The following is a 22,390-nucleotide window of genomic DNA, read 5'->3' on the forward strand; positions in this document are numbered from 1 at the left end:
TTTCTTCAAATCAGAGGATCAAAGCGCACCAATCAAAACCGCGCCGTACTCCGAACAAAAGATAATTAGCAGGCAAAATGCGCTGTCGGTAGCGTCGGCCTATGGGTAGTTGTCAGTTAATGAAATAACCAATCGGCGAAAGGCAATTTCGATCCGCATACTAATTAATCCTCCTGGATAATTTGTAATAAATAGCAGTTAAGTTACCGTGGCATGTTCAAAGCTGATCTCATCGGATCATCTAGAATTCCAAACAATTTTTCAGAGAAGCCAGATAAACATGGCACCGAAAGTTCCAGCAGCAAAGAAAGGCGAGAAGCGAGCGGGAAAAACTAAGTCGGCGGCAGTTGGATGGTTCGGCCAAGAAAAAGAGGAAGGGAAAGAGAAAGGAGAGCTATGCGATCTACATCTACAAGGTCCTTAAGCAAGTTCATCCCGATACGGGTATTTCTAGCAAGGCCATGGGTATCATGAATTCGTTTGTGAATGATATCTTCGAGCGTATCGCCAATGAGTCTTCCCGCCTGGCGCACTACAACAAGAAGTCGACCATCAGCTCCCGCGAGATCCAGACCGCCATCAGGTTGCTTCTGCCCGGAGAACTTGCAAAGCATGCTGTCAGCGAAGGCACTAAGGCTGTCACCAAGTATACCAGCAGCAAGTAAACATCGACTCCAGCGTTGATTCACAACAAAAACGGCTCCTTTAGGAGCCACCACATGTCATAAAAAGCAATGTCCAACGTGTCAGTTCTTTAGTTATTAACCCCTTCTGCTCCTTTAATCGCCACACTACACAAGGCTTTCTTTTAAGCTTTCAGATTTGAGATAACTATTAGATTTAAGAGAAATATATACATAGAGTTTTTGTGTGTGTGTGTTTTTTTTTTTGCAAAATAAAACTGTTTACAGCAATGAATGGCCCAGTTCAAGTTCTTTATGCTTTTCTTTATAAAGGATAGCTCGGAACGCTGCCTGTCAGTTTTTCACGCAAACTTTCCGTGTGCCGTCAACGTTTATCGTGGACTATTATAAGACTCCCCGCGAAAATCAACAAGCCAGTGGCACCTAATGTCATGTTCTCCGCGCGCGCATAATTTAACAGGCAGTTTCCGCGCGCTTAGCTTCCGTTTGTTACGTTGCAATGAACACTCGCACGAAGTATCATGTAATGGTTTTCACACTGAAGAAAGCCTATGCCCGAAGAGTTTGTAACTTTTCACAAGATGCTGAACCTTTGACATTTTTCAACCTTATCGGTTTTCAGTTTTTATTTTCTTTTGATTTTTTAGACCGAAGTTCACGGCTAAGTTCACGTTCTCCGCACGCGCTCGAGTGTTTCACTCCATCTCTGGTCAAGCATCAGAGAAACTTATTAAACAACGCTCAAGATCTCTTTTGTTTGGTTTTTTTTTTTTGCGAGATCTATCTTACGTCTTATTGACAAGAGCATTTTCTTTGCAGCTTTCGGGCGTTGATCTTCGATTGCCTGTTTTTTTTTTTTTTTTTATCCTGTGTGAGTGCGAGTGTGTGTGTTGCACCTAGTTTTACTTTGTTATTTCGTCAAATATATGGAGGGAAATATATGTTTTGTTTTTTTTTTCAAGTTGGTCATTGCTTTTGTTTATTTGGTGGCTCCTAAAAGAGCCGTTTGGTTTACTGGACGCCGGGCGAAGATATCTCTTCGTTTACTTCTTCTTGGTCACCTTAGCTTTCTTGACTGCGGCCGGCTTTTTAACTTCTTTCTTTGTGCTAGGTTTCTTCGCAGCTACCTTCGGCTTTGTTGGTGACTTTGTGCCTGATGGCTTCTTGACTGCAGGCTTCTTGGACGTATCTTTCTTGGATGACGGACTTTTTGTAGAAGAGTTTTTCGTAGAAGAAGTCTCTTTCTTGGCCGCAGGTTTCTTTGTGGAAGCTTTCGTTGTAGCAGCGGGTTTCTTTGGCTTAGCCAGCGGCTTTTTACTCGGCGCAGCAGACTTTCTGGTCGGCTTTTTCTGCTCTTTTGGTAGCTTAAATGATCCTGAAGCTCCCACTCCCTTGGTGTGGATGAAGGTTCCATTGGCTGTACCCTTCTTCAGAGCTGTCTTGACGTGATGAGATGCTGTATCTCCCACCTTGTAGTTGGCCTTAACGTACTTCTCGATCGCTTGGCGTGAAGAACCGTTGCGATCTTTCAACGTGAGAATAGCAGTCTTAATCATCTCTTCGTATTTCGGATGTTCGGCAGGGGTTTTGGTCATCTTTCGCTTAGCGTTGTCTGACATTCTGCTAGTTTCTGTCGGTCTACTGAACTGTGAATTGTGTGACTCTTTCGAGAAATTCGAGGCACGTTGTTAGCATTGTAAGTTTTTACTTGTAAATGCGGACCGCAGAGAGAACAAGCCCGGCAAAGTTAGTAACGGACGTTGTTATTCTGTGTTTCTTTCATGCAAATACTTGGGAATAAATTGCTTGGTACACAGTTTTATTTGAGTTTTTCATTGAAATACTTTATTAAAACCTTTTTAAAGAGACCGAGGTACAGTCTTTTTTCCAACAACACGATAAAACTCGAAGTGAATCGACCGACATGTAAAGGCAAACGCTGTCTAATGCGAAGAAACGCTAGAAAGAATGATATTGGACTGATGTTTTGTTGACGTTTGGTCAGTTTGTTGGTTGGTTAGTTTCATTGGTTTATTCGTTGATTTGTTAGTTCTATCCTTCGTTTGTTCGTTGGTTTGTTTGTTCGTTCGTTCCTTCGCTCATTGTTCGTTCTTTCCTTCGTTTGTTGGTTCGTTTATTTGTTAGTTCTTTCCATCGTCTGTTTGTTGACTGGTTCGCGTATTCGTTAGTTCTATCCTTCGTTTGTTGGATTTTTCGTTCATTTGTTTGTTCGTTTTCAACACAGCTTTGACGTCAGAAAAAGAAATGTGGAACGTGTTAAGACAGAACCTTGCTAAAAGTTAAGGGTACAATTTATTGGTCATTGACTTTATCTTCAAGTGGTGGCTCCTAAAGGAGCCGTTTTAGTTTTAAGTATGTGAAGCGTAAGCTCACTTAAGCACGCTCGCCTCTGATTCGTCTGGCCAACTGGATATCCTTTGGCATAATGGTGACACGTTTGGCGTGGATAGCGCACAGGTTGGTATCCTCAAACAAGCCCACTAGATAGGCTTCACTGGCCTCTTGGAGAGCTAGGACGGCAGAGCTTTGAAAGCGCAGGTCCGTTTTGAAATCCTGCGCAATCTCTCGCACAAGACGCTGAAAAGGCAGCTTGCGGATGAGTAGTTCTGTAGATTTCTGATAACGGCGAATTTCTCGGAGAGCAACTGTTCCGGGTCTGTAACGATGAGGTTTCTTGACACCACCAGTAGCAGGAGCGCTCTTCCGGGCTGCTTTTGTAGCTAGCTGCTTACGAGGAGCTTTTCCACCAGTCGATTTTCGAGCCGTTTGCTTGGTACGAGCCATGACTGAAAGTAGAGATTTGACGTTTTGAAAGCGATCAAAAAGTTTTGATTTGTTTCACCACCATTGAGTAAAATCGATTTATAACAGAAAGCCCGTGATCCGATTGGCTGATTAATGACGCATGTGATTGGCTGTGAGAAATTTGCTTTTCTGTTGTGAAGAAGATGCGGCTGAACTTTCGATCTTAGGCAGCTTGTTGCTAGAAATTTGAAAATGACTCGAAAGCATGCGGAATATTACGGAATTGTGGGCACTGTGATATAGATATATATATATTTCCTGTTTAGTTTAAGTCTGACTTTGTTAACAAGAAATGAGAATTTCTCGTAACAGTTTTCCTTAACGGGCAAGTAAGTTATCCAAAGTAAGGCATGCCGAGTATAAATATTCATGAGACTGTCGGCAAAGCGTTCGCCTTTGCTTTGTTTTGAAAGTTACGTTTCCCGAGAGGTACAACTGGACAAACTAAAGCGCCAGCAAAGTCGGCAGGGTTCGTTAACTCGCAGTTTCGCTACTGGATTATCTAAAACAAGTCATGTCTGGACGCGGTAAAGGAGGCAAAGGTCTAGGAAAGGGCGGCGCTAAGCGTCATCGTAAAATTTTAAGAGACAACATCCAGGGCATAACCAAGCCTGCTATCCGTCGTCTAGCTCGCCGCGGTGGTGTGAAGCGTATCTCTGGTCTGATCTACGAAGAGACTCGCGGAGTCCTGAAAGTCTTCCTTGAGAACGTCATACGTGATGCTGTGACCTACACCGAGCACGCCAAACGAAAGACAGTGACAGCCATGGACGTGGTCTACGCTCTCAAACGCCAAGGACGTACTCTCTACGGATTTGGTGGTTAGGGAAGTGCCTGACTACAAGCTCCCCCTTAAAAAAACGGCTCCTTTAGGAGCCAACAAGTCTAACGAAAGTCCCGACCAGCAATAAATGCGATTCATTTTTAACAACAGCAACACACAGTTCTATGTTGAACTTTAATTTGCGTTACCTTAGTGATGTAAAACAGAAGTTAAGAGTTGCAATAATAGCTGACATTTTTTTTGATCAAAGTTCTGTGTATGTAAAGTGTTGGGTTTTAGGTGTCGAGCGTTGATCAAATTAAGCGCTTGCAAACAAGGCCGTCGAGATAAGAGTTAAATTATGGTGTGTGTTTTCAAGACCAATCTGTTAACAATTTTAAGTTGGAATAGTCTTTCAGTAGGCAAATGAGATGACTGAGACAACTATAACTTTTTTTTTTATAAGAACGTTAAGGCTGAGATTAACCAAGATTTTAAGAACATTCTCCCAGAACATTCCTCGGGTTGAGAGTCGGTTAAGAACGTTTTTATTCCGCTACTCTGTCGATTAGATGACAAGCATAAAATAAGGGTGACAAAAAAATGTAAACTAACCCAACTACTTACGGGCACGCTTTGTATAACATTAACAATGGTTTTCCTATTGCATGACACACATCTCGGCTTGTAGTAATCAGCAGTAGTTCTTATTCATAACTGTTGCATTCTTTCTGTAGCACGCGCCAGCGAATATCTAGATTTGCAAACTGCATGATGAATACACCCACATAGTAAATAAGTTTACTGCCGGACATTTGGATTGCTCTTTCGCTTTTGCCGCCTTCCTGGCCGAACCGAGCAGGACCACTAGACAACGTCTCGAACACTCGTAGGTACTTATTAGATCTTGTAATAAAAGCCGTAGAGAATATATATGAAAGTCACACAAGAGATTAACTCGCTAAGACTGTTTTAAGTCACTTTTATCGACTTCCAGCTGATAAATATAATACACTGGACTTTCGGTTTAAAACCAACGCGCGCATGCCTAATTATTGTACGCCTTGTGTTTTTCTCTATGTGTGTACTGCAGGCAACTTTACATTGATTTCATTAGTTTTGTTTTGTAGTTGAAGCGAATGCCTAACAGGAGGTAGTTTTTGGTAACTTTGATGTATTGCTATAAGGCCGCTTATCTTTGTATTGGAACATGACTGTTATCAACATTTGGTGGCTCCTAAAAGAGCCGTTTTGAGTTTGTTATTAAGCTGGGAGCTTAATGTTGTTTCTTCTCCGCCTTCTTGGGTAGAAGCACTGCTTGTATGTTGGGAAGAACTCCACCCTGAGCGATAGTCACACCAGCAAGAAGTTTGTTTAACTCTTCATCGTTTCGAACGGCTAACTGCAGGTGACGAGGGATGATCCTGGTTTTCTTGTTGTCCCGAGCAGCATTTCCAGCTAACTCGAGAATCTCAGCACTCAGATACTCCAGTACGGCAGCCAAGTAGACTGGAGCACCTGCGCCGACACGCTCGCCGTAGTTGCCTTTGCGAAGGAGACGATGGATACGACCAACAGGAAACTGAAGTCCTGCCCGGGATGAACGGCTCTTAGACTTGGTGCCCGGAGCTTTGCCTTTTCCTCGACCTGTCATTTTCACTTTCTGAATGTTCTCTTTGCTTGTTATCTCTGGCAAAGTTGAGTTGAACGATTTTGTTCTAGTCTAGTCAGCCCGAAACTATGACCCGGATTTTTATTTGATTTTTCTTCAAATCAGAGGATCAAAGCGCACCAATCAAAACCGCGCCGTACTCCGAACAAAAGATAATTAGCAGGCAAAATGCGCTGTCGGTAGCGTCGGCCTATGGGTAGTTGTCAGTTAATGAAATAACCAATCGGCGAAAGGCAATTTCGATCCGCATACTAATTAATCCTCCTGGATAATTTGTAATAAATAGCAGTTAAGTTACCGTGGCATGTTCAAAGCTGATCTCATCGGATCATCTAGAATTCCAACCAATTTTTCAGAGAAGCCAGATAAACATGGCACCGAAAGTTCCAGCAGCAAAGAAAGGCGAGAAGCGAGCGGGAAAAACTAAGTCGGCGGCAGTTGATGGTTCGGCCAAGAAAAAGAGGAAGGGAAAGAGAAAGGAGAGCTATGCGATCTACATCTACAAGGTCCTTAAGCAAGTTCATCCCGATACGGGTATTTCTAGCAAGGCCATGGGTATCATGAATTCGTTTGTGAATGATATCTTCGAGCGTATCGCCAATGAGTCTTCCCGCCTGGCGCACTACAACAAGAAGTCGACCATCAGCTCCCGCGAGATCCAGACCGCCATCAGGTTGCTTCTGCCCGGAGAACTTGCAAAGCATGCTGTCAGCGAAGGCACTAAGGCTGTCACCAAGTATACCAGCAGCAAGTAAACATCGACTCCAGCGTTGATTCACAACAAAAACGGCTCCTTTAGGAGCCACCACATGTCATAAAAAGCAATGTCCAACGTGTCAGTTCTTTAGTTATTAACCCCTTCTGCTCCTTTAATCGCCACACTACACAAGGCTTTCTTTTAAGCTTTCAGATTTGAGATAACTATTAGATTTAAGAGAAATATATACATAGAGTTTTTGTGTGTGTGTGTTTTTTTTTTTGCAAAATAAAACTGTTTACAGCAATGAATGGCCCAGTTCAAGTTCTTTATGCTTTTCTTTATAAAGGATAGCTCGGAACGCTGCCTGTCAGTTTTTCACGCAAACTTTCCGTGTGCCGTCAACGTTTATCGTGGACTATTATAAGACTCCCCGCGAAAATCAACAAGCCAGTGGCACCTAATGTCATGTTCTCCGCGCGCGCATAATTTAACAGGCAGTTTCCGCGCGCTTAGCTTCCGTTTGTTACGTTGCAATGAACACTCGCACGAAGTATCATGTAATGGTTTTCACACTGAAGAAAGCCTATGCCCGAAGAGTTTGTAACTTTTCACAAGATGCTGAACCTTTGACATTTTTCAACCTTATCGGTTTTCAGTTTTTATTTTCTTTTGATTTTTTAGACCGAAGTTCACGGCTAAGTTCACGTTCTCCGCACGCGCTCGAGTGTTTCACTCCATCTCTGGTCAAGCATCAGAGAAACTTATTAAACAACGCTCAAGATCTCTTTTGTTTGGTTTTTTTTTTTTGCGAGATCTATCTTACGTCTTATTGACAAGAGCATTTTCTTTGCAGCTTTCGGGCGTTGATCTTCGATTGCCTGTTTTTTTTTTTTTTTTTATCCTGTGTGAGTGCGAGTGTGTGTGTTGCACCTAGTTTTACTTTGTTATTTCGTCAAATATATGGAGGGAAATATATGTTTTGTTTTTTTTTTCAAGTTGGTCATTGCTTTTGTTTATTTGGTGGCTCCTAAAAGAGCCGTTTGGTTTACTGGACGCCGGGCGAAGATATCTCTTCGTTTACTTCTTCTTGGTCACCTTAGCTTTCTTGACTGCGGCCGGCTTTTTAACTTCTTTCTTTGTGCTAGGTTTCTTCGCAGCTACCTTCGGCTTTGTTGGTGACTTTGTGCCTGATGGCTTCTTGACTGCAGGCTTCTTGGACGTATCTTTCTTGGATGACGGACTTTTTGTAGAAGAGTTTTTCGTAGAAGAAGTCTCTTTCTTGGCCGCAGGTTTCTTTGTGGAAGCTTTCGTTGTAGCAGCGGGTTTCTTTGGCTTAGCCAGCGGCTTTTTACTCGGCGCAGCAGACTTTCTGGTCGGCTTTTTCTGCTCTTTTGGTAGCTTAAATGATCCTGAAGCTCCCACTCCCTTGGTGTGGATGAAGGTTCCATTGGCTGTACCCTTCTTCAGAGCTGTCTTGACGTGATGAGATGCTGTATCTCCCACCTTGTAGTTGGCCTTAACGTACTTCTCGATCGCTTGGCGTGAAGAACCGTTGCGATCTTTCAACGTGAGAATAGCAGTCTTAATCATCTCTTCGTATTTCGGATGTTCGGCAGGGGTTTTGGTCATCTTTCGCTTAGCGTTGTCTGACATTCTGCTAGTTTCTGTCGGTCTACTGAACTGTGAATTGTGTGACTCTTTCGAGAAATTCGAGGCACGTTGTTAGCATTGTAAGTTTTTACTTGTAAATGCGGACCGCAGAGAGAACAAGCCCGGCAAAGTTAGTAACGGACGTTGTTATTCTGTGTTTCTTTCATGCAAATACTTGGGAATAAATTGCTTGGTACACAGTTTTATTTGAGTTTTTCATTGAAATACTTTATTAAAACCTTTTTAAAGAGACCGAGGTACAGTCTTTTTTCCAACAACACGATAAAACTCGAAGTGAATCGACCGACATGTAAAGGCAAACGCTGTCTAATGCGAAGAAACGCTAGAAAGAATGATATTGGACTGATGTTTTGTTGACGTTTGGTCAGTTTGTTGGTTGGTTAGTTTCATTGGTTTATTCGTTGATTTGTTAGTTCTATCCTTCGTTTGTTCGTTGGTTTGTTTGTTCGTTCGTTCCTTCGCTCATTGTTCGTTCTTTCCTTCGTTTGTTGGTTCGTTTATTTGTTAGTTCTTTCCATCGTCTGTTTGTTGACTGGTTCGCGTATTCGTTAGTTCTATCCTTCGTTTGTTGGATTTTTCGTTCATTTGTTTGTTCGTTTTCAACACAGCTTTGACGTCAGAAAAAGAAATGTGGAACGTGTTAAGACAGAACCTTGCTAAAAGTTAAGGGTACAATTTATTGGTCATTGACTTTATCTTCAAGTGGTGGCTCCTAAAGGAGCCGTTTTAGTTTTAAGTATGTGAAGCGTAAGCTCACTTAAGCACGCTCGCCTCTGATTCGTCTGGCCAACTGGATATCCTTTGGCATAATGGTGACACGTTTGGCGTGGATAGCGCACAGGTTGGTATCCTCAAACAAGCCCACTAGATAGGCTTCACTGGCCTCTTGGAGAGCTAGGACGGCAGAGCTTTGAAAGCGCAGGTCCGTTTTGAAATCCTGCGCAATCTCTCGCACAAGACGCTGAAAAGGCAGCTTGCGGATGAGTAGTTCTGTAGATTTCTGATAACGGCGAATTTCTCGGAGAGCAACTGTTCCGGGTCTGTAACGATGAGGTTTCTTGACACCACCAGTAGCAGGAGCGCTCTTCCGGGCTGCTTTTGTAGCTAGCTGCTTACGAGGAGCTTTTCCACCAGTCGATTTTCGAGCCGTTTGCTTGGTACGAGCCATGACTGAAAGTAGAGATTTGACGTTTTGAAAGCGATCAAAAAGTTTTGATTTGTTTCACCACCATTGAGTAAAATCGATTTATAACAGAAAGCCCGTGATCCGATTGGCTGATTAATGACGCATGTGATTGGCTGTGAGAAATTTGCTTTTCTGTTGTGAAGAAGATGCGGCTGAACTTTCGATCTTAGGCAGCTTGTTGCTAGAAATTTGAAAATGACTCGAAAGCATGCGGAATATTACGGAATTGTGGGCACTGTGATATAGATATATATATATTTCCTGTTTAGTTTAAGTCTGACTTTGTTAACAAGAAATGAGAATTTCTCGTAACAGTTTTCCTTAACGGGCAAGTAAGTTATCCAAAGTAAGGCATGCCGAGTATAAATATTCATGAGACTGTCGGCAAAGCGTTCGCCTTTGCTTTGTTTTGAAAGTTACGTTTCCCGAGAGGTACAACTGGACAAACTAAAGCGCCAGCAAAGTCGGCAGGGTTCGTTAACTCGCAGTTTCGCTACTGGATTATCTAAAACAAGTCATGTCTGGACGCGGTAAAGGAGGCAAAGGTCTAGGAAAGGGCGGCGCTAAGCGTCATCGTAAAATTTTAAGAGACAACATCCAGGGCATAACCAAGCCTGCTATCCGTCGTCTAGCTCGCCGCGGTGGTGTGAAGCGTATCTCTGGTCTGATCTACGAAGAGACTCGCGGAGTCCTGAAAGTCTTCCTTGAGAACGTCATACGTGATGCTGTGACCTACACCGAGCACGCCAAACGAAAGACAGTGACAGCCATGGACGTGGTCTACGCTCTCAAACGCCAAGGACGTACTCTCTACGGATTTGGTGGTTAGGGAAGTGCCTGACTACAAGCTCCCCCTTAAAAAAACGGCTCCTTTAGGAGCCAACAAGTCTAACGAAAGTCCCGACCAGCAATAAATGCGATTCATTTTTAACAACAGCAACACACAGTTCTATGTTGAACTTTAATTTGCGTTACCTTAGTGATGTAAAACAGAAGTTAAGAGTTGCAATAATAGCTGACATTTTTTTTGATCAAAGTTCTGTGTATGTAAAGTGTTGGGTTTTAGGTGTCGAGCGTTGATCAAATTAAGCGCTTGCAAACAAGGCCGTCGAGATAAGAGTTAAATTATGGTGTGTGTTTTCAAGACCAATCTGTTAACAATTTTAAGTTGGAATAGTCTTTCAGTAGGCAAATGAGATGACTGAGACAACTATAACTTTTTTTTTTATAAGAACGTTAAGGCTGAGATTAACCAAGATTTTAAGAACATTCTCCCAGAACATTCCTCGGGTTGAGAGTCGGTTAAGAACGTTTTTATTCCGCTACTCTGTCGATTAGATGACAAGCATAAAATAAGGGTGACAAAAAAATGTAAACTAACCCAACTACTTACGGGCACGCTTTGTATAACATTAACAATGGTTTTCCTATTGCATGACACACATCTCGGCTTGTAGTAATCAGCAGTAGTTCTTATTCATAACTGTTGCATTCTTTCTGTAGCACGCGCCAGCGAATATCTAGATTTGCAAACTGCATGATGAATACACCCACATAGTAAATAAGTTTACTGCCGGACATTTGGATTGCTCTTTCGCTTTTGCCGCCTTCCTGGCCGAACCGAGCAGGACCACTAGACAACGTCTCGAACACTCGTAGGTACTTATTAGATCTTGTAATAAAAGCCGTAGAGAATATATATGAAAGTCACACAAGAGATTAACTCGCTAAGACTGTTTTAAGTCACTTTTATCGACTTCCAGCTGATAAATATAATACACTGGACTTTCGGTTTAAAACCAACGCGCGCATGCCTAATTATTGTACGCCTTGTGTTTTTCTCTATGTGTGTACTGCAGGCAACTTTACATTGATTTCATTAGTTTTGTTTTGTAGTTGAAGCGAATGCCTAACAGGAGGTAGTTTTTGGTAACTTTGATGTATTGCTATAAGGCCGCTTATCTTTGTATTGGAACATGACTGTTATCAACATTTGGTGGCTCCTAAAAGAGCCGTTTTGAGTTTGTTATTAAGCTGGGAGCTTAATGTTGTTTCTTCTCCGCCTTCTTGGGTAGAAGCACTGCTTGTATGTTGGGAAGAACTCCACCCTGAGCGATAGTCACACCAGCAAGAAGTTTGTTTAACTCTTCATCGTTTCGAACGGCTAACTGCAGGTGACGAGGGATGATCCTGGTTTTCTTGTTGTCCCGAGCAGCATTTCCAGCTAACTCGAGAATCTCAGCACTCAGATACTCCAGTACGGCAGCCAAGTAGACTGGAGCACCTGCGCCGACACGCTCGCCGTAGTTGCCTTTGCGAAGGAGACGATGGATACGACCAACAGGAAACTGAAGTCCTGCCCGGGATGAACGGCTCTTAGACTTGGTGCCCGGAGCTTTGCCTTTTCCTCGACCTGTCATTTTCACTTTCTGAATGTTCTCTTTGCTTGTTATCTCTGGCAAAGTTGAGTTGAACGATTTTGTTCTAGTCTAGTCAGCCCGAAACTATGACCCGGATTTTTATTTGATTTTTCTTCAAATCAGAGGATCAAAGCGCACCAATCAAAACCGCGCCGTACTCCGAACAAAAGATAATTAGCAGGCAAAATGCGCTGTCGGTAGCGTCGGCCTATGGGTAGTTGTCAGTTAATGAAATAACCAATCGGCGAAAGGCAATTTCGATCCGCATACTAATTAATCCTCCTGGATAATTTGTAATAAATAGCAGTTAAGTTACCGTGGCATGTTCAAAGCTGATCTCATCGGATCATCTAGAATTCCAACCAATTTTTCAGAGAAGCCAGATAAACATGGCACCGAAAGTTCCAGCAGCAAAGAAAGGCGAGAAGCGAGCGGGAAAAACTAAGTCGGCGGCAGTTGATGGTTCGGCCAAGAAAAAGAGGAAGGGAAAGAGAAAGGAGAGCTATGCGATCTACATCTACAAGGTCCTTAAGCAAGTTCATCCCGATACGGGTATTTCTAGCAAGGCCATGGGTATCATGAATTCGTTTGTGAATGATATCTTCGAGCGTATCGCCAATGAGTCTTCCCGCCTGGCGCACTACAACAAGAAGTCGACCATCAGCTCCCGCGAGATCCAGACCGCCATCAGGTTGCTTCTGCCCGGAGAACTTGCAAAGCATGCTGTCAGCGAAGGCACTAAGGCTGTCACCAAGTATACCAGCAGCAAGTAAACATCGACTCCAGCGTTGATTCACAACAAAAACGGCTCCTTTAGGAGCCACCACATGTCATAAAAAGCAATGTCCAACGTGTCAGTTCTTTAGTTATTAACCCCTTCTGCTCCTTTAATCGCCACACTACACAAGGCTTTCTTTTAAGCTTTCAGATTTGAGATAACTATTAGATTTAAGAGAAATATATACATAGAGTTTTTGTGTGTGTGTGTTTTTTTTTTTGCAAAATAAAACTGTTTACAGCAATGAATGGCCCAGTTCAAGTTCTTTATGCTTTTCTTTATAAAGGATAGCTCGGAACGCTGCCTGTCAGTTTTTCACGCAAACTTTCCGTGTGCCGTCAACGTTTATCGTGGACTATTATAAGACTCCCCGCGAAAATCAACAAGCCAGTGGCACCTAATGTCATGTTCTCCGCGCGCGCATAATTTAACAGGCAGTTTCCGCGCGCTTAGCTTCCGTTTGTTACGTTGCAATGAACACTCGCACGAAGTATCATGTAATGGTTTTCACACTGAAGAAAGCCTATGCCCGAAGAGTTTGTAACTTTTCACAAGATGCTGAACCTTTGACATTTTTCAACCTTATCGGTTTTCAGTTTTTATTTTCTTTTGATTTTTTAGACCGAAGTTCACGGCTAAGTTCACGTTCTCCGCACGCGCTCGAGTGTTTCACTCCATCTCTGGTCAAGCATCAGAGAAACTTATTAAACAACGCTCAAGATCTCTTTTGTTTGGTTTTTTTTTTTTGCGAGATCTATCTTACGTCTTATTGACAAGAGCATTTTCTTTGCAGCTTTCGGGCGTTGATCTTCGATTGCCTGTTTTTTTTTTTTTTTTTATCCTGTGTGAGTGCGAGTGTGTGTGTTGCACCTAGTTTTACTTTGTTATTTCGTCAAATATATGGAGGGAAATATATGTTTTGTTTTTTTTTTCAAGTTGGTCATTGCTTTTGTTTATTTGGTGGCTCCTAAAAGAGCCGTTTGGTTTACTGGACGCCGGGCGAAGATATCTCTTCGTTTACTTCTTCTTGGTCACCTTAGCTTTCTTGACTGCGGCCGGCTTTTTAACTTCTTTCTTTGTGCTAGGTTTCTTCGCAGCTACCTTCGGCTTTGTTGGTGACTTTGTGCCTGATGGCTTCTTGACTGCAGGCTTCTTGGACGTATCTTTCTTGGATGACGGACTTTTTGTAGAAGAGTTTTTCGTAGAAGAAGTCTCTTTCTTGGCCGCAGGTTTCTTTGTGGAAGCTTTCGTTGTAGCAGCGGGTTTCTTTGGCTTAGCCAGCGGCTTTTTACTCGGCGCAGCAGACTTTCTGGTCGGCTTTTTCTGCTCTTTTGGTAGCTTAAATGATCCTGAAGCTCCCACTCCCTTGGTGTGGATGAAGGTTCCATTGGCTGTACCCTTCTTCAGAGCTGTCTTGACGTGATGAGATGCTGTATCTCCCACCTTGTAGTTGGCCTTAACGTACTTCTCGATCGCTTGGCGTGAAGAACCGTTGCGATCTTTCAACGTGAGAATAGCAGTCTTAATCATCTCTTCGTATTTCGGATGTTCGGCAGGGGTTTTGGTCATCTTTCGCTTAGCGTTGTCTGACATTCTGCTAGTTTCTGTCGGTCTACTGAACTGTGAATTGTGTGACTCTTTCGAGAAATTCGAGGCACGTTGTTAGCATTGTAAGTTTTTACTTGTAAATGCGGACCGCAGAGAGAACAAGCCCGGCAAAGTTAGTAACGGACGTTGTTATTCTGTGTTTCTTTCATGCAAATACTTGGGAATAAATTGCTTGGTACACAGTTTTATTTGAGTTTTTCATTGAAATACTTTATTAAAACCTTTTTAAAGAGACCGAGGTACAGTCTTTTTTCCAACAACACGATAAAACTCGAAGTGAATCGACCGACATGTAAAGGCAAACGCTGTCTAATGCGAAGAAACGCTAGAAAGAATGATATTGGACTGATGTTTTGTTGACGTTTGGTCAGTTTGTTGGTTGGTTAGTTTCATTGGTTTATTCGTTGATTTGTTAGTTCTATCCTTCGTTTGTTCGTTGGTTTGTTTGTTCGTTCGTTCCTTCGCTCATTGTTCGTTCTTTCCTTCGTTTGTTGGTTCGTTTATTTGTTAGTTCTTTCCATCGTCTGTTTGTTGACTGGTTCGCGTATTCGTTAGTTCTATCCTTCGTTTGTTGGATTTTTCGTTCATTTGTTTGTTCGTTTTCAACACAGCTTTGACGTCAGAAAAAGAAATGTGGAACGTGTTAAGACAGAACCTTGCTAAAAGTTAAGGGTACAATTTATTGGTCATTGACTTTATCTTCAAGTGGTGGCTCCTAAAGGAGCCGTTTTAGTTTTAAGTATGTGAAGCGTAAGCTCACTTAAGCACGCTCGCCTCTGATTCGTCTGGCCAACTGGATATCCTTTGGCATAATGGTGACACGTTTGGCGTGGATAGCGCACAGGTTGGTATCCTCAAACAAGCCCACTAGATAGGCTTCACTGGCCTCTTGGAGAGCTAGGACGGCAGAGCTTTGAAAGCGCAGGTCCGTTTTGAAATCCTGCGCAATCTCTCGCACAAGACGCTGAAAAGGCAGCTTGCGGATGAGTAGTTCTGTAGATTTCTGATAACGGCGAATTTCTCGGAGAGCAACTGTTCCGGGTCTGTAACGATGAGGTTTCTTGACACCACCAGTAGCAGGAGCGCTCTTCCGGGCTGCTTTTGTAGCTAGCTGCTTACGAGGAGCTTTTCCACCAGTCGATTTTCGAGCCGTTTGCTTGGTACGAGCCATGACTGAAAGTAGAGATTTGACGTTTTGAAAGCGATCAAAAAGTTTTGATTTGTTTCACCACCATTGAGTAAAATCGATTTATAACAGAAAGCCCGTGATCCGATTGGCTGATTAATGACGCATGTGATTGGCTGTGAGAAATTTGCTTTTCTGTTGTGAAGAAGATGCGGCTGAACTTTCGATCTTAGGCAGCTTGTTGCTAGAAATTTGAAAATGACTCGAAAGCATGCGGAATATTACGGAATTGTGGGCACTGTGATATAGATATATATATATTTCCTGTTTAGTTTAAGTCTGACTTTGTTAACAAGAAATGAGAATTTCTCGTAACAGTTTTCCTTAACGGGCAAGTAAGTTATCCAAAGTAAGGCATGCCGAGTATAAATATTCATGAGACTGTCGGCAAAGCGTTCGCCTTTGCTTTGTTTTGAAAGTTACGTTTCCCGAGAGGTACAACTGGACAAACTAAAGCGCCAGCAAAGTCGGCAGGGTTCGTTAACTCGCAGTTTCGCTACTGGATTATCTAAAACAAGTCATGTCTGGACGCGGTAAAGGAGGCAAAGGTCTAGGAAAGGGCGGCGCTAAGCGTCATCGTAAAATTTTAAGAGACAACATCCAGGGCATAACCAAGCCTGCTATCCGTCGTCTAGCTCGCCGCGGTGGTGTGAAGCGTATCTCTGGTCTGATCTACGAAGAGACTCGCGGAGTCCTGAAAGTCTTCCTTGAGAACGTCATACGTGATGCTGTGACCTACACCGAGCACGCCAAACGAAAGACAGTGACAGCCATGGACGTGGTCTACGCTCTCAAACGCCAAGGACGTACTCTCTACGGATTTGGTGGTTAGGGAAGTGCCTGACTACAAGCTCCCCCTTAAAAAAACGGCTCCTTTAGGAGCCAACAAGTCTAACGAAAGTCCCGACCAGCAATAAATGCGATTCATTTTTAACAACAGCAACACACAGTTCTATGTTGAACTTTAATTTGCGTTACCTTAGTGATGTAAAACAGAAGTTAAGAGTTGCAATAATAGCTGACATTTTTTTTGATCAAAGTTCTGTGTATGTAAAGTGTTGGGTTTTAGGTGTCGAGCGTTGATCAAATTAAGCGCTTGCAAACAAGGCCGTCGAGATAAGAGTTAAATTATGGTGTGTGTTTTCAAGACCAATCTGTTAACAATTTTAAGTTGGAATAGTCTTTCAGTAGGCAAATGAGATGACTGAGACAACTATAACTTTTTTTTTTATAAGAACGTTAAGGCTGAGATTAACCAAGATTTTAAGAACATTCTCCCAGAACATTCCTCGGGTTGAGAGTCGGTTAAGAACGTTTTTATTCCGCTACTCTGTCGATTAGATGACAAGCATAAAATAAGGGTGACAAAAAAATGTAAACTAACCCAACTACTTACGGGCACGCTTTGTATAACATTAACAATGGTTTTCCTATTGCATGACACACATCTCGGCTTGTAGTAATCAGCAGTAGTTCTTATTCATAACTGTTGCATTCTTTCTGTAGCACGCGCCAGCGAATATCTAGATTTGCAAACTGCATGATGAATACACCCACATAGTAAATAAGTTTACTGCCGGACATTTGGATTGCTCTTTCGCTTTTGCCGCCTTCCTGGCCGAACCGAGCAGGACCACTAGACAACGTCTCGAACACTCGTAGGTACTTATTAGATCTTGTAATAAAAGCCGTAGAGAATATATATGAAAGTCACACAAGAGATTAACTCGCTAAGACTGTTTTAAGTCACTTTTATCGACTTCCAGCTGATAAATATAATACACTGGACTTTCGGTTTAAAACCAACGCGCGCATGCCTAATTATTGTACGCCTTGTGTTTTTCTCTATGTGTGTACTGCAGGCAACTTTACATTGATTTCATTAGTTTTGTTTTGTAGTTGAAGCGAATGCCTAACAGGAGGTAGTTTTTGGTAACTTTGATGTATTGCTATAAGGCCGCTTATCTTTGTATTGGAACATGACTGTTATCAACATTTGGTGGCTCCTAAAAGAGCCGTTTTGAGTTTGTTATTAAGCTGGGAGCTTAATGTTGTTTCTTCTCCGCCTTCTTGGGTAGAAGCACTGCTTGTATGTTGGGAAGAACTCCACCCTGAGCGATAGTCACACCAGCAAGAAGTTTGTTTAACTCTTCATCGTTTCGAACGGCTAACTGCAGGTGACGAGGGATGATCCTGGTTTTCTTGTTGTCCCGAGCAGCATTTCCAGCTAACTCGAGAATCTCAGCACTCAGATACTCCAGTACGGCAGCCAAGTAGACTGGAGCACCTGCGCCGACACGCTCGCCGTAGTTGCCTTTGCGAAGGAGACGATGGATACGACCAACAGGAAACTGAAGTCCTGCCCGGGATGAACGGCTCTTAGACTTGGTGCCCGGAGCTTTGCCTTTTCCTCGACCTGTCATTTTCACTTTCTGAATGTTCTCTTTGCTTGTTATCTCTGGCAAAGTTGAGTTGAACGATTTTGTTCTAGTCTAGTCAGCCCGAAACTATGACCCGGATTTTTATTTGATTTTTCTTCAAATCAGAGGATCAAAGCGCACCAATCAAAACCGCGCCGTACTCCGAACAAAAGATAATTAGCAGGCAAAATGCGCTGTCGGTAGCGTCGGCCTATGGGTAGTTGTCAGTTAATGAAATAACCAATCGGCGAAAGGCAATTTCGATCCGCATACTAATTAATCCTCCTGGATAATTTGTAATAAATAGCAGTTAAGTTACCGTGGCATGTTCAAAGCTGATCTCATCGGATCATCTAGAATTCCAACCAATTTTTCAGAGAAGCCAGATAAACATGGCACCGAAAGTTCCAGCAGCAAAGAAAGGCGAGAAGCGAGCGGGAAAAACTAAGTCGGCGGCAGTTGATGGTTCGGCCAAGAAAAAGAGGAAGGGAAAGAGAAAGGAGAGCTATGCGATCTACATCTACAAGGTCCTTAAGCAAGTTCATCCCGATACGGGTATTTCTAGCAAGGCCATGGGTATCATGAATTCGTTTGTGAATGATATCTTCGAGCGTATCGCCAATGAGTCTTCCCGCCTGGCGCACTACAACAAGAAGTCGACCATCAGCTCCCGCGAGATCCAGACCGCCATCAGGTTGCTTCTGCCCGGAGAACTTGCAAAGCATGCTGTCAGCGAAGGCACTAAGGCTGTCACCAAGTATACCAGCAGCAAGTAAACATCGACTCCAGCGTTGATTCACAACAAAAACGGCTCCTTTAGGAGCCACCACATGTCATAAAAAGCAATGTCCAACGTGTCAGTTCTTTAGTTATTAACCCCTTCTGCTCCTTTAATCGCCACACTACACAAGGCTTTCTTTTAAGCTTTCAGATTTGAGATAACTATTAGATTTAAGAGAAATATATACATAGAGTTTTTGTGTGTGTGTTTTTTTTTTTGCAAAATAAAACTGTTTACAGCAATGAATGGCCCAGTTCAAGTTCTTTATGCTTTTCTTTATAAAGGATAGCTCGGAACGCTGCCTGTCAGTTTTTCACGCAAACTTTCCGTGTGCCGTCAACGTTTATCGTGGACTATTATAAGACTCCCCGCGAAAATCAACAAGCCAGTGGCACCTAATGTCATGTTCTCCGCGCGCGCATAATTTAACAGGCAGTTTCCGCGCGCTTAGCTTCCGTTTGTTACGTTGCAATGAACACTCGCACGAAGTATCATGTAATGGTTTTCACACTGAAGAAAGCCTATGCCCGAAGAGTTTGTAACTTTTCACAAGATGCTGAACCTTTGACATTTTTCAACCTTATCGGTTTTCAGTTTTTATTTTCTTTTGATTTTTTAGACCGAAGTTCACGGCTAAGTTCACGTTCTCCGCACGCGCTCGAGTGTTTCACTCCATCTCTGGTCAAGCATCAGAGAAACTTATTAAACAACGCTCAAGATCTCTTTTGTTTGGTTTTTTTTTTTTGCGAGATCTATCTTACGTCTTATTGACAAGAGCATTTTCTTTGCAGCTTTCGGGCGTTGATCTTCGATTGCCTGTTTTTTTTTTTTTTTTTATCCTGTGTGAGTGCGAGTGTGTGTGTTGCACCTAGTTTTACTTTGTTATTTCGTCAAATATATGGAGGGAAATATATGTTTTGTTTTTTTTTTCAAGTTGGTCATTGCTTTTGTTTATTTGGTGGCTCCTAAAAGAGCCGTTTGGTTTACTGGACGCCGGGCGAAGATATCTCTTCGTTTACTTCTTCTTGGTCACCTTAGCTTTCTTGACTGCGGCCGGCTTTTTAACTTCTTTCTTTGTGCTAGGTTTCTTCGCAGCTACCTTCGGCTTTGTTGGTGACTTTGTGCCTGATGGCTTCTTGACTGCAGGCTTCTTGGACGTATCTTTCTTGGATGACGGACTTTTTGTAGAAGAGTTTTTCGTAGAAGAAGTCTCTTTCTTGGCCGCAGGTTTCTTTGTGGAAGCTTTCGTTGTAGCAGCGGGTTTCTTTGGCTTAGCCAGCGGCTTTTTACTCGGCGCAGCAGACTTTCTGGTCGGCTTTTTCTGCTCTTTTGGTAGCTTAAATGATCCTGAAGCTCCCACTCCCTTGGTGTGGATGAAGGTTCCATTGGCTGTACCCTTCTTCAGAGCTGTCTTGACGTGATGAGATGCTGTATCTCCCACCTTGTAGTTGGCCTTAACGTACTTCTCGATCGCTTGGCGTGAAGAACCGTTGCGATCTTTCAACGTGAGAATAGCAGTCTTAATCATCTCTTCGTATTTCGGATGTTCGGCAGGGGTTTTGGTCATCTTTCGCTTAGCGTTGTCTGACATTCTGCTAGTTTCTGTCGGTCTACTGAACTGTGAATTGTGTGACTCTTTCGAGAAATTCGAGGCACGTTGTTAGCATTGTAAGTTTTTACTTGTAAATGCGGACCGCAGAGAGAACAAGCCCGGCAAAGTTAGTAACGGACGTTGTTATTCTGTGTTTCTTTCATGCAAATACTTGGGAATAAATTGCTTGGTACACAGTTTTATTTGAGTTTTTCATTGAAATACTTTATTAAAACCTTTTTAAAGAGACCGAGGTACAGTCTTTTTTCCAACAACACGATAAAACTCGAAGTGAATCGACCGACATGTAAAGGCAAACGCTGTCTAATGCGAAGAAACGCTAGAAAGAATGATATTGGACTGATGTTTTGTTGACGTTTGGTCAGTTTGTTGGTTGGTTAGTTTCATTGGTTTATTCGTTGATTTGTTAGTTCTATCCTTCGTTTGTTCGTTGGTTTGTTTGTTCGTTCGTTCCTTCGCTCATTGTTCGTTCTTTCCTTCGTTTGTTGGTTCGTTTATTTGTTAGTTCTTTCCATCGTCTGTTTGTTGACTGGTTCGCGTATTCGTTAGTTCTATCCTTCGTTTGTTGGATTTTTCGTTCATTTGTTTGTTCGTTTTCAACACAGCTTTGACGTCAGAAAAAGAAATGTGGAACGTGTTAAGACAGAACCTTGCTAAAAGTTAAGGGTACAATTTATTGGTCATTGACTTTATCTTCAAGTGGTGGCTCCTAAAGGAGCCGTTTTAGTTTTAAGTATGTGAAGCGTAAGCTCACTTAAGCACGCTCGCCTCTGATTCGTCTGGCCAACTGGATATCCTTTGGCATAATGGTGACACGTTTGGCGTGGATAGCGCACAGGTTGGTATCCTCAAACAAGCCCACTAGATAGGCTTCACTGGCCTCTTGGAGAGCTAGGACGGCAGAGCTTTGAAAGCGCAGGTCCGTTTTGAAATCCTGCGCAATCTCTCGCACAAGACGCTGAAAAGGCAGCTTGCGGATGAGTAGTTCTGTAGATTTCTGATAACGGCGAATTTCTCGGAGAGCAACTGTTCCGGGTCTGTAACGATGAGGTTTCTTGACACCACCAGTAGCAGGAGCGCTCTTCCGGGCTGCTTTTGTAGCTAGCTGCTTACGAGGAGCTTTTCCACCAGTCGATTTTCGAGCCGTTTGCTTGGTACGAGCCATGACTGAAAGTAGAGATTTGACGTTTTGAAAGCGATCAAAAAGTTTTGATTTGTTTCACCACCATTGAGTAAAATCGATTTATAACAGAAAGCCCGTGATCCGATTGGCTGATTAATGACGCATGTGATTGGCTGTGAGAAATTTGCTTTTCTGTTGTGAAGAAGATGCGGCTGAACTTTCGATCTTAGGCAGCTTGTTGCTAGAAATTTGAAAATGACTCGAAAGCATGCGGAATATTACGGAATTGTGGGCACTGTGATATAGATATATATATATTTCCTGTTTAGTTTAAGTCTGACTTTGTTAACAAGAAATGAGAATTTCTCGTAACAGTTTTCCTTAACGGGCAAGTAAGTTATCCAAAGTAAGGCATGCCGAGTATAAATATTCATGAGACTGTCGGCAAAGCGTTCGCCTTTGCTTTGTTTTGAAAGTTACGTTTCCCGAGAGGTACAACTGGACAAACTAAAGCGCCAGCAAAGTCGGCAGGGTTCGTTAACTCGCAGTTTCGCTACTGGATTATCTAAAACAAGTCATGTCTGGACGCGGTAAAGGAGGCAAAGGTCTAGGAAAGGGCGGCGCTAAGCGTCATCGTAAAATTTTAAGAGACAACATCCAGGGCATAACCAAGCCTGCTATCCGTCGTCTAGCTCGCCGCGGTGGTGTGAAGCGTATCTCTGGTCTGATCTACGAAGAGACTCGCGGAGTCCTGAAAGTCTTCCTTGAGAACGTCATACGTGATGCTGTGACCTACACCGAGCACGCCAAACGAAAGACAGTGACAGCCATGGACGTGGTCTACGCTCTCAAACGCCAAGGACGTACTCTCTACGGATTTGGTGGTTAGGGAAGTGCCTGACTACAAGCTCCCCCTTAAAAAAACGGCTCCTTTAGGAGCCAACAAGTCTAACGAAAGTCCCGACCAGCAATAAATGCGATTCATTTTTAACAACAGCAA

The 22,390-nt window shown here is 42.9% G+C and overlaps 10 protein-coding genes and 7 pseudogenes across 10 annotated transcripts; 6 read left to right on the forward strand and 11 right to left on the reverse strand.

The window, feature by feature from the left end:
- Positions 1-280: 280 nt before the first annotated feature.
- LOC145499621 (histone H2B.1 pseudogene) lies at positions 281-1,498 on the forward strand (annotated as a pseudogene).
- Positions 1,499-1,573: 75 nt separating this feature from the next.
- On the reverse strand, positions 1,574-2,504 carry LOC145499617 (uncharacterized). Its single transcript, XM_081479146.1, has one exon. It carries the CDS (start codon positions 2,261-2,263, stop codon positions 1,688-1,690), a length of 576 nt encoding a protein of 191 aa, XP_081335272.1. The 5' UTR covers positions 2,264-2,504; the 3' UTR covers positions 1,574-1,687.
- A 418-nt stretch (positions 2,505-2,922) lies between these two features.
- Positions 2,923-3,683, reverse strand: LOC145499619 (histone H3-like). The gene has a single exon (XM_081479148.1). It carries the CDS (start codon positions 3,447-3,449, stop codon positions 3,039-3,041), a length of 411 nt encoding a protein of 136 aa, XP_081335274.1. The 5' UTR covers positions 3,450-3,683; the 3' UTR covers positions 2,923-3,038.
- A 91-nt stretch (positions 3,684-3,774) lies between these two features.
- LOC145500176 (uncharacterized) lies at positions 3,775-10,398 on the forward strand. Its single transcript, XM_081479658.1, has 3 exons — positions 3,775-4,294; positions 7,751-8,046; positions 9,947-10,398. Exons 1-3 carry the CDS (start codon positions 3,985-3,987, stop codon positions 10,289-10,291), a joined length of 951 nt encoding a protein of 316 aa, XP_081335784.1. The 5' UTR covers positions 3,775-3,984; the 3' UTR covers positions 10,292-10,398.
- On the reverse strand, positions 5,286-6,225 carry LOC145499624 (histone H2A pseudogene; annotated as a pseudogene).
- On the forward strand, positions 6,257-6,855 carry LOC145499622 (histone H2B.1 pseudogene; annotated as a pseudogene).
- LOC145499618 (uncharacterized) lies at positions 7,668-8,499 on the reverse strand. Its single transcript, XM_081479147.1, has one exon. It carries the CDS (start codon positions 8,256-8,258, stop codon positions 7,683-7,685), a length of 576 nt encoding a protein of 191 aa, XP_081335273.1. The 5' UTR covers positions 8,259-8,499; the 3' UTR covers positions 7,668-7,682.
- Positions 8,918-9,674, reverse strand: LOC145499620 (histone H3-like). Its single transcript, XM_081479149.1, has one exon. The coding sequence runs from the start codon at positions 9,442-9,444 to the stop codon at positions 9,034-9,036; it is 411 nt and encodes a 136-aa protein (XP_081335275.1). The 5' UTR covers positions 9,445-9,674; the 3' UTR covers positions 8,918-9,033.
- An 882-nt stretch (positions 10,399-11,280) lies between the features above and the next one.
- LOC145499625 (histone H2A pseudogene) lies at positions 11,281-12,220 on the reverse strand (annotated as a pseudogene).
- A 31-nt stretch (positions 12,221-12,251) lies between these two features.
- Positions 12,252-13,488, forward strand: LOC145499630 (histone H2B.1 pseudogene; annotated as a pseudogene).
- Positions 13,489-13,563: 75 nt separating this feature from the next.
- LOC145499626 (uncharacterized) lies at positions 13,564-14,494 on the reverse strand. The gene has a single exon (XM_081479151.1). The coding sequence runs from the start codon at positions 14,251-14,253 to the stop codon at positions 13,678-13,680; it is 576 nt and encodes a 191-aa protein (XP_081335277.1). The 5' UTR covers positions 14,254-14,494; the 3' UTR covers positions 13,564-13,677.
- A 418-nt stretch (positions 14,495-14,912) lies between these two features.
- Positions 14,913-15,673, reverse strand: LOC145499628 (histone H3-like). Its single transcript, XM_081479153.1, has one exon. It carries the CDS (start codon positions 15,437-15,439, stop codon positions 15,029-15,031), a length of 411 nt encoding a protein of 136 aa, XP_081335279.1. The 5' UTR covers positions 15,440-15,673; the 3' UTR covers positions 14,913-15,028.
- Positions 15,674-15,764: 91 nt separating this feature from the next.
- Positions 15,765-22,386, forward strand: LOC145500178 (uncharacterized). Its single transcript, XM_081479661.1, has 3 exons — positions 15,765-16,284; positions 19,739-20,034; positions 21,935-22,386. Exons 1-3 carry the CDS (start codon positions 15,975-15,977, stop codon positions 22,277-22,279), a joined length of 951 nt encoding a protein of 316 aa, XP_081335787.1. The 5' UTR covers positions 15,765-15,974; the 3' UTR covers positions 22,280-22,386.
- LOC145499633 (histone H2A pseudogene) lies at positions 17,276-18,215 on the reverse strand (annotated as a pseudogene).
- On the forward strand, positions 18,247-18,856 carry LOC145499632 (histone H2B.1 pseudogene; annotated as a pseudogene).
- On the reverse strand, positions 19,656-20,487 carry LOC145499627 (uncharacterized). The gene has a single exon (XM_081479152.1). It carries the CDS (start codon positions 20,244-20,246, stop codon positions 19,671-19,673), a length of 576 nt encoding a protein of 191 aa, XP_081335278.1. The 5' UTR covers positions 20,247-20,487; the 3' UTR covers positions 19,656-19,670.
- Positions 20,906-21,662, reverse strand: LOC145499629 (histone H3-like). Its single transcript, XM_081479154.1, has one exon. It carries the CDS (start codon positions 21,430-21,432, stop codon positions 21,022-21,024), a length of 411 nt encoding a protein of 136 aa, XP_081335280.1. The 5' UTR covers positions 21,433-21,662; the 3' UTR covers positions 20,906-21,021.
- Positions 22,387-22,390: the final 4 nt, after the last annotated feature.

This window comes from Orbicella franksi, chromosome 10, assembly GCF_964199315.1.
Source record: "Orbicella franksi chromosome 10, jaOrbFran1.1, whole genome shotgun sequence".
Taxonomy (NCBI): Eukaryota; Metazoa; Cnidaria; class Anthozoa; order Scleractinia; family Merulinidae; genus Orbicella; species Orbicella franksi.

Bases quoted from the DNA above. Each gene is read 5' to 3' on its own strand.
- LOC145499617 (XM_081479146.1), bottom strand. From the start codon at position 2,263: ATGTCAGACAACGCTAAGCGAAAGATGACCAAAACCCCTGCCGAACAT.
- LOC145499619 (XM_081479148.1), bottom strand. From the start codon at position 3,449: ATGGCTCGTACCAAGCAAACGGCTCGAAAATCGACTGGTGGAAAAGCT.
- LOC145500176 (XM_081479658.1), top strand. From the start codon at position 3,985: ATGTCTGGACGCGGTAAAGGAGGCAAAGGTCTAGGAAAGGGCGGCGCT. The intron at 4,295-7,750 runs AGGGAAGTGCCT...TCTTTGTGCTAG, and splicing joins TCTCTACGGATTTGGTGGTT to GTTTCTTCGCAGCTACCTTC. The intron at 8,047-9,946 runs GTTCCATTGGCT...GTTCGTTAACTC, and splicing joins CTCCCTTGGTGTGGATGAAG to GCAGTTTCGCTACTGGATTA.
- LOC145499618 (XM_081479147.1), bottom strand. From the start codon at position 8,258: ATGTCAGACAACGCTAAGCGAAAGATGACCAAAACCCCTGCCGAACAT.
- LOC145499620 (XM_081479149.1), bottom strand. From the start codon at position 9,444: ATGGCTCGTACCAAGCAAACGGCTCGAAAATCGACTGGTGGAAAAGCT.
- LOC145499626 (XM_081479151.1), bottom strand. From the start codon at position 14,253: ATGTCAGACAACGCTAAGCGAAAGATGACCAAAACCCCTGCCGAACAT.
- LOC145499628 (XM_081479153.1), bottom strand. From the start codon at position 15,439: ATGGCTCGTACCAAGCAAACGGCTCGAAAATCGACTGGTGGAAAAGCT.
- LOC145500178 (XM_081479661.1), top strand. From the start codon at position 15,975: ATGTCTGGACGCGGTAAAGGAGGCAAAGGTCTAGGAAAGGGCGGCGCT. The intron at 16,285-19,738 runs AGGGAAGTGCCT...TCTTTGTGCTAG, and splicing joins TCTCTACGGATTTGGTGGTT to GTTTCTTCGCAGCTACCTTC. The intron at 20,035-21,934 runs GTTCCATTGGCT...GTTCGTTAACTC, and splicing joins CTCCCTTGGTGTGGATGAAG to GCAGTTTCGCTACTGGATTA.
- LOC145499627 (XM_081479152.1), bottom strand. From the start codon at position 20,246: ATGTCAGACAACGCTAAGCGAAAGATGACCAAAACCCCTGCCGAACAT.
- LOC145499629 (XM_081479154.1), bottom strand. From the start codon at position 21,432: ATGGCTCGTACCAAGCAAACGGCTCGAAAATCGACTGGTGGAAAAGCT.